The sequence below is a fragment of the Tupaia chinensis genome, unplaced genomic scaffold, assembly GCF_000334495.1.
Source record: "Tupaia chinensis unplaced genomic scaffold, TupChi_1.0 Scaffold000208_1, whole genome shotgun sequence".
NCBI lineage: Eukaryota > Metazoa > Chordata > Mammalia > Scandentia > Tupaiidae > Tupaia > Tupaia belangeri.
The window spans coordinates 1,026,863-1,035,322 of record NW_006159683.1 but is presented as its reverse complement, the minus strand read 5'-3'; the positions used below and the strand labels follow the sequence as shown (position 1 = coordinate 1,035,322).

Below are 8,460 nucleotides of genomic sequence, written 5' to 3'. Positions count from 1 at the left end.
AAAAAAAAAAGCTGCTGGAGGGACTCAAACTGCAGTTGACTACATGGGAGTCCAGTGACATAACCATTACTCCATCTGCTGGCCCCCCTATGGGGTCTTTAATATCTTCAGTTCATCCTGGTAGTCTGGAAGGCAGTCTGTAGTTTGGATCTAGTGCTTAGGAGAGATGTTAGAGTCAGAGCTAAAGATTTAGGGTACTGTGGCTATGGGTTTGGATAAAGTTGCCCAGGGTGGGCTTACCAGTAAGAGAGAACCAAGGAAAGAACTCTAGCAACTTGTCAATGAATGCTGACAACATTTAAGGAAGTTAAAGAGAGTCAAAACAAGGTGGGCTCATAGGAACCCAGAAAGGAGAGATTTAAGAATGCCCAGGTGTTGAAAGCAGCAAATGCTGAAGGCCAAGGAGGACGTGACAATGGGGGGGGGGGTGTCACTTGCCAGCAATCCAATATAAATGCCAGGTCCTGACCTGAGAAGATTGAGGAAAGAATGGGAATCAAAAAGTGGGAGCAGCATGTGGATGATTGTAAAAACTTTTGTTGAGCTGGCCCCATAGCAGGGCAATTAAAATGCTGTGTAGAGGAAGCCAGATTCCACACCATTAACTAGGATTCTAGCCCCGGCCCTGGAAAAAACACACTAGACATATGTGCATGGGTACTCAGGATCCTGACAGGATAGAGATCTAGAGGGGAAAAGACTGCAATGCAACCAGGTCCCACTAGGGGGTGTTCTTCTCTATTTTTATCACACACATATGCACATGCCTTCTGGCAAAGAAAAAAATACAAACATTTGTTGGTAAAGGAGAAATAGAAGATGAGTATATATATATGAAACTGAGGATGAGTATGAGCTCACTTCTATGAAAAGGAATTCAGCATTATGGTTAGGAGCACAGGCTTTGCATGGCCAGCAGGTAGCATAGTGATTAAGGCACTGGACTCCCACATGGCTCGCAGTTCAAGTCCTGGACCCAGAGGCTTGAAACCCATACCAGGTACACATGCATGCATGCCCAAAATCCCAAGAGAAGAATGGACGAGAAGGGATTGTGTTGTGGCCATCCCCCTGAGAGGGGGGATGATTTCTCACTTTTTCTCTGTCTCTCCCTTGAGCGCACATGCCCTATAGCAAAAATTTCTATTTAGGGACCAGCAGATGGTGTAATGGCTATGTCGCTGGACTCCCATGTAGTCCACTGTGGTTTGAGCCCCAGACCCGGTGACTTAAACTCACGCCAAGCGCGTGTGTGTGTGTGTGCCCAAGATCCCGAGAGGAGAATGGAGGAGAAGGGATTGTGGCATGGCCATCCCCCCGGGAGTGATTTCTCGCTTTCTGTCTCTCTCTTGCACATGCACGCGAGAGTGAGCACGCACCCTATAGCAAAAACATCTCAAAACAAACAAACAAAACAGAACAGGAAAAAAAATCTTTGTTTAGAACAAAACAAACAAAAGGACAGGCTTCGGAATCAGCTAGACTGCCTAGAATCACATCCTAGTTTGACCTTTACCACCTGCCCATGTAAAGCCAAGCTCCTGACCTCTCTGTACCTCACTTACCAGAGCACCCCGGTAAGGCCATCTGTGGGCGTTGGGACAGCTGCTCCCTGCTCTCCAGGGCCCAACACCGTCATGGTAGAGAGTAAGTGGGCCAGCAGGCCCGTTACAGGGTAGTCAGTGCAGGGCTAGGCCTGTCTGCAGAGGGCGCTTGTCCCAGCACCTTCCAGATGCTAAACAACCTGTTCCACCTACTCTCTGGGGTTTCGGGAATGATGGTTACAAAACACAAATGGCTCTTCTTCCCCTGCAGGTGAATCATGTCCGAACGAGAGACTTTGACTGCTGCCTTGTCGTACCCCTCATCGCAGAATCTGGTAATAAGCTGGACCTGGTTATCAGTAGGAACCCGCTGGCCTCCCAAAAGTCTACAGAACAGCAGACTCTACCAGGAGACTGGAGCGAGCAGAACAGTGCTTTCTTCCAACAGCCTAGCCACGGCGGTAACTTGGAGATACGAGAGCCCACTAACACATTATAGCAATGCTTTTTATAAAGCAGGACAAGACGATATCCACATGGTGCTAACAATCCCTTTAAGAGTTCTGTGACACTTGAAGCACAGAAAATCACGTGGCATTAACTGCAAGCACAGGGGTCTTTTCAATCTCTCTCATGGCTCATGTTCACTTCCCTGTTCAAGCTGAAGAGGTTTCTTTCCTGGTGACCACTACGGTATACTGCAGGCAACCGGCAAGTTCCTGCCAGGCCCAATGGTAGACAAAAAGAGAAGAATAGGTAGGCTGCCCCTCCCCACACTTAACAACAGAGGAAATTTTTTACAAGTTCATCTTATCACTTTTTAAGAAGAGAAATGTCTGTTTGAAAATATTCTCTATGCTAATTTCCTTCATTCACTTTGGAATCAGTTTCTTACGATGAAGTCATTCATGTAAAACTTGACCAGCAAGGCTTCCCATGTGAAGCTGGCTCTACTAGGGAAACTCGTATTGGGTAAACTGCTGGGACTGCCGTAATGGGAGGGGTCCAGGTATAAAATTAAGTAACTTAAAATGTTTCGGCAATGATGCACGTAGAACATAATAGGTGGTGGTAAATGTTTTGCCCAAGTATAGGAATGATTTTAACTAAGATGTATGCTATTCCCTATGCAACAAATGATCAAACAGGATATGTCTTGTGACCTGTTTTTTTTTTTTTTTCTGAGGACACATTTTTAGTAGCTAAAAATCTCTGATAATGAATTAGAGCGTGTAGTTAACACTGAGAATTAGTTGTATGATCTTATTTTTAAAAAATTCAAGACTAAGAACTTAAGAGAGAATGAAGAGTCTATTAACATGAGGCTCATCTTAACGATAGGCAAATCAAACTCATACTGCTTGACATGTTTTGAAAACTGGTAATTTTGAGGGGTGTACAGCACACGTATACTTTAAAATGACACTGGACTAGCTTTCGTTCTGAGCCATGCCACTTATCAAATTGTAAATACATTTCTCACAAAAACGCATTGCCAATTATCATCATCCCTCAAAGCAATAAATTGTGACAGTTGCTTTTAATGTTTGTCAGCAACTGTTTTCATTTGTTCAGATATTTTGAATAGCTACACTAATAACTGTTATTTGGTGAATATAAAAAAAAATAGATCTGTATATTGATGGTAGACTATCCATATTGAAATAATTATTTTCCAAACATTTTCATTTTGGTCAATAATTCAAACCACCACTTAGGCAGAGCATTTGAACACTGTGTCCTTTGTTGAAGGAAAAAGTTCACCTTTCTTTTTGTGCAAAGAAAATATTATTTCAATCACATTTCAGAACCGCCAGGGCAAGAAAGTATAAAGCAGAATCATGTTAAGGAAAAAAAAAAAAAAGATCCATGAGTCATTTAAATATGTATTTTTTTTTTAAATATGTATTTTTATTTGTAACAAACAAGTATTAAACTGTAAAGTATTTTTGTACAAATTTAATACTTTAATAGCATGGTATTTATCGTCTATGTATGGTTTTGGGGAATTCAAAATTGTTGCAAATATTTGTATGAAAAAAAAAAAAAACCCTCTACCAAATGGAATAAACAGTGATTTTAAAAAGCCAAAAAAATAATGACATGTATTTTTGGTGCTTGGAATATGTTTCAGTGTTTTAGCCTGTAAGTCCTACATGTTTTTATTTTTACATAACTTTCTAAAGGGGGATGGATTTGCCACAGACTTGGAAAGTACCATGCTCTGGAGAGTGGGCAGAGCATAGGTTTGAAAGTCGGATCCAGGGGCCAGTAGATAGTGTAGCAGTTGCGTCACTGGACTGCCACATGGCCAACCGCGGTTCAGGTATCATACCTGGTGGCTTTAAAATCATGCCGGGTGCATGTGCATGCATGTCCAAGATCCTGGGAGGAGAACAGAGGAGAAGGGATTGCAGCATGGCCCCCCCTCCCTGGGGGGGGGGGGTAATATCTCACTTTACCTCTTATTGTCTCTCCCTCTCTGTCTCTCTCTCTCCCGTGAGTGCATGTGCCCTAAAGCAAAAAAAAAAAAAACCTCTTAAAAAAAGTTTAAAATTGGCTCCAGGTTTGAATCCCAGCTCTGGTACCTGCTGGTGAATATGAAACTTGAGTCTTTACCACAGGACCTTAGTGAGGGCTTGGGGTGAAATACACGTGGAAGTGTTACACACAGGAACACCTCCAAGACCAAAGGTACATCTACTTCAGGTGACAGAGACAGATCTTAAGGAATGTGACGTGCCCTCAGATAACGTTACCTGTATTCTATGTAAATGTTAACATGTACACGTTTATGTAAAATGTTAAAACTGTACTATCTTAAACATATAAACATTTAGGCTCGCTAGTTTCATTTTCCTTGATTACACTGCAGCCTTGTAAATGCACATTCATTTTGATAGCGTTGCATTCAGTGTGCTGAATTACATTCTGAAAAACAGGGTGGTTTCTAGCACATAGAAGTTGCAAGATTCCCAAATGAAGATTTGTTACCATAAAATCCAACCACGTGTTCACATTTTAATTGCACTGTAATTACATAGTGTATAATGAGTTTATTTCTGTCTCAAGAGCAATGCTGAAGCCACTGAAACGCAATACGGTGAGAACTGATTATATGAATAAAGGCAGATGAGAAGCTGCAGCTCATGTGAAAGACTCAGTTCAGGCGTCAACACAACTAAAATGAAAAAACAGAAAATGGTTCAAAACAAAACAAAAATACCCTAATTATTTCAGTAGCACTTTTCAAGTACAGTGACCAGACCAAAGGGAGAGTTCTTCTATGCTGTGGTCAGCCCACAAGATTTGAGCACTCCAGGGAACCAACAGTTAGCGTAATGGCTATGTCGCTGGACTCCCACGTAGTCGACCACGGTTCACGTCCCGGACCCAGTGGCTTAAAACTCACGCCGGGCGCGTGTGCGTGTGTGCCCAAGATCCCAAGAGGAGAATGGAGGAGAAGGGATTGCGGTGTGACCATCCCCCCTAGGGGGTGATTTCTCGCTTTCTGTCTCTGTCTGGCGAGCGCACGTGCCCTATAGCAAAAACCTCTCCAAAAAAAAAAAAAAAAAAAAAGATTTGAGCACTCCATTCCTCTAGAAAGGGAGTGGCAGACTATGAACTGATAAGGTTTGGTGCTATTTCCCTGGGAGACTGGTAGAAGGGACTGGGGATAAACAGCCAATGGGACAGAAGAGACAAAGCCTGCTTCTATGCCCCTGGGTTAGAATCAGGAGCTGCAGATGGAGGTCCCAGTGAGGCAGAATGCCACTCGGTTGAAGGAAGCCACTTCCAATGCCAGTGTTGCTCAGTGGTTGTGGCTGTTCAGTCAGGTCCTTTGGTACAGGGAAAAGTGCATTCCACTGGTGACTGATGGGCTTCTAGCAGGGTAGAAAGCTGGATGAGATGACCTTTGCAACTTTAACATGCTGTGATTAAACACTCTTTGCTTTAAACCCAAGTCATGGGCTCCTACAAGTGTCCACTTTTAATGAAATCTCACAGAATTCTGAACTGGTAAGTTTGTATTTTGTCCAATAATACATTCACAATATAAGAACTAGTGCTTTGAGAAATTCAATGACACGATATTAGTTCATTATGCATTAATGGAAAAAGCACTGTTTTCAAGTTCTTCTTGACAATGTGAAACTTTCCCTGAGCCCTATACGCTGGCATACTACCGTGGTTAGTACTTTTTATTCCAGTGAGGTTGGTAACAGTCCCTGCTCCCCTAACCTGCACCTACCAGACTCGTGTTCCAGGAAATGGCTCCTGTAAAGAACTTTTCTCCATATGATGTAAATAAGAACTAGTATTAATTCATCATGCTCTTAGAAAATAGAAGGAACACTTCTCAACTCATTCTATGTTCCATCGAAACCAAAAGACATGGTGTCAACAGGTAGCATGGTGTTTAGGGTGCTGGGCACTCCCACATGGCCAACCGCGGTTTGAGTCCTGGACCTGGTGGCTTGCTTTCTCACTTCCCCTCTCTCTGTGTGTGTTTCTCTCTGGTCAAATTAAAATGAATGAATGAATAAATAAAAATTAAATAATTCTTTATAAAAAATATCAAAAACCAAAAGACATGATACCAAAGACTGATACCAAAACCACAGAAAATAAAAGGAAACTACAGCCAATGTCTTATGAATAGAGATACAAAAATCCTCAACAAAAGGCCAGCATACTGGCAGCATGTAAAATCCAGCAGCATATAAAAGACTATATACTATAACAAAGTGACATTCATTCCAGGGATGCAAAGTTGACTTAACATCCAAAAACTACTGCAATATACCATTATCTGTGCAATAAAGGACAAAATTACACAACCATCTTAATAGAAAAAGCATTTGGCCAAATTCAATATCCCCTTATAATAAAAACCTGGGAACAAGGGAACTTCCTCATCTATTGGGTAGTCAGCAAAGTCATGATATAATTGTTTCTGTTTTTCTTTTTTTTTTTTTTTTGAGAGTAAGAGATTTTTGCTATAAAATCCATATGCTTGCTGGAGAGACAGAGGCAGAAAGCAAGAAATCACGTCCCCAGAGGGGATGCCATGCCATAATCCTTTCTCTTCCATTCTTCTCTTGAGATTTTAGGCATGTTTGCACACACGCCTAGAGTTTCAATCTGCCAGGTCCAGGACTTGAACCATGGTCCACCACATAGGAGTCCAGCACCTTAACCACTATTTCACCTGCCGACCCCTTTTTTTCTGTTTGTTTGTTTGTTTGTTTTTAACACAAAAATGCATCATGACTTTTCCAACAACCCAACAGATAAAGGGCTTCGAGGAAAAACCCATATTAATATCATAGTTAACAGTGAATGATTTATTGCCTTCTTCTAATATGAGGTACAAGGAAATGATATTCACTCTTGCATCACTTATATTTAACAGTGTACTAGGGGTACTAGCCAGGGCTTTAAGAAAATAAAATAATGAAATAAAAGCATCCAGATTGAAAAAGAAAATTTAAAACCATTCTTATTTGCAGATAATGGGATTGCATGTATAGAAAATCCTTAAAAATCCACTAAAAAACTATTGGAAATGATAAATGAGTTCAAGAACGTTTTAAGACACAAGATCAATTTTTTTTAAAGATTTTTGCTACAGGGTGCATATGCTCAACCAAGAGAGACAAGAGAGATAGATAGAAAGTGAGAAATCACCCCCCAGGGGGATGGCCATGCTGCAACCCCTTCTCCTTCATTCTCCTCTTGGGATTTGGGGCACACACGCACACACGCCCAGTGTGAGCTTCAAGTCACCAGGTCTGAAACTCAAACCATGGTCAACAATTGGCGTTAACCATTATGCACCTGCTGACCTGACACAAGATCAATTTTGAAAAATCCGTTATTTCCATATAGTAACAATGAACAAACCAAAAGTTTGAAAAGTCCCATCTAAAACAGGATCAAAAAGCAAAATACTTTGAAATAAACTTAATAAAAAAGCATTGTATATTTAATAAAGAAGAACTGATCTTATATTCTGAATACTAAAAAGAAATTTAAAGAGATCTAAATAAATGGGAAGACATTGTGTTTTCATGAATAAGAAGACAATATTGTTAAAATGGAAGTCTTCTCCAGATCTACAGATTTAACAAAATTGCCATTAAAATTCCAGCTGTTTTTGTTGTTGTTGCTGTTGTTGTAGAAACTGACAAGTGGATCTTAAAATTTAAATGGAGATGCAAGGAACCCAGAATAGCCAAAACAATCTTGAAAAAAAGAACAAGGTTGAACGACTTAAACTTCTTGACTTCCACTTACCACAAAACTACAGTAATGAAGACAGTGTGTTGTTGCCATAAGAAGAGATACATAGATCATGTAATAGAAATAAAAATCTACAAATAAATGCTCACATTTAGAGTCAACATATGTTTTTTTTTTAATTTGCTACAGGGCATGTGCACTCACCAGGGAAAGACAGAGAGAGAGAGACAGAGAAAGAAATCCCCCATGGGGGATGGTCACTCCTCATTCTTTTCTCTTCCATTGTTCTGTTCAGGATTTTAGGCATGCAAACACATATGCCAAGTAAGTTTTTGAAGCTACTAAGTCTAGGACTTGAACCAAAATAGCCAGCCATGTGGGATTCAGCCACCTTAACCACGATGCCTGAGTCAACTAGTTTTTAATGAGGATATCAATTCAATGGGTACCTTTAACATCCCTTCAAGTAATGGAGCTGGAACAATTGGTTATCCACATGCAAAAGAATTAAGTGTGAGGTCAGCTGGTGGGGTGGTGGTGAAGGTGGCTGGATCCCACACAGCCAACTGTACAGTTCAGTTCCTGTGCCTTGAAAAACATCCTAGGTGCATGTGTATGCATGCCCCAAATTCCAGGAAGAAAATGAAGAAGGGACTGTGCTGTGGCCATC

At 41.0% G+C, this 8,460-nt stretch overlaps 1 protein-coding gene across 1 annotated transcript in view; it reads left to right on the top strand.

Moving 5' to 3' along the window:
- Positions 1-3,401, top strand: part of GRIP1 (glutamate receptor interacting protein 1) — a 236,442-nt gene extending 233,041 nt beyond the window's left edge. The window contains exon 27 of the mRNA XM_027771356.1: positions 1,816-3,401. Within this exon, the coding sequence (XP_027627157.1) occupies positions 1,816-2,043 (228 nt within the window). The 3' untranslated portion in view covers positions 2,044-3,401. The remainder of the gene's footprint in view (positions 1-1,815) is intronic.
- Positions 3,402-8,460: the final 5,059 nt, after the last annotated feature.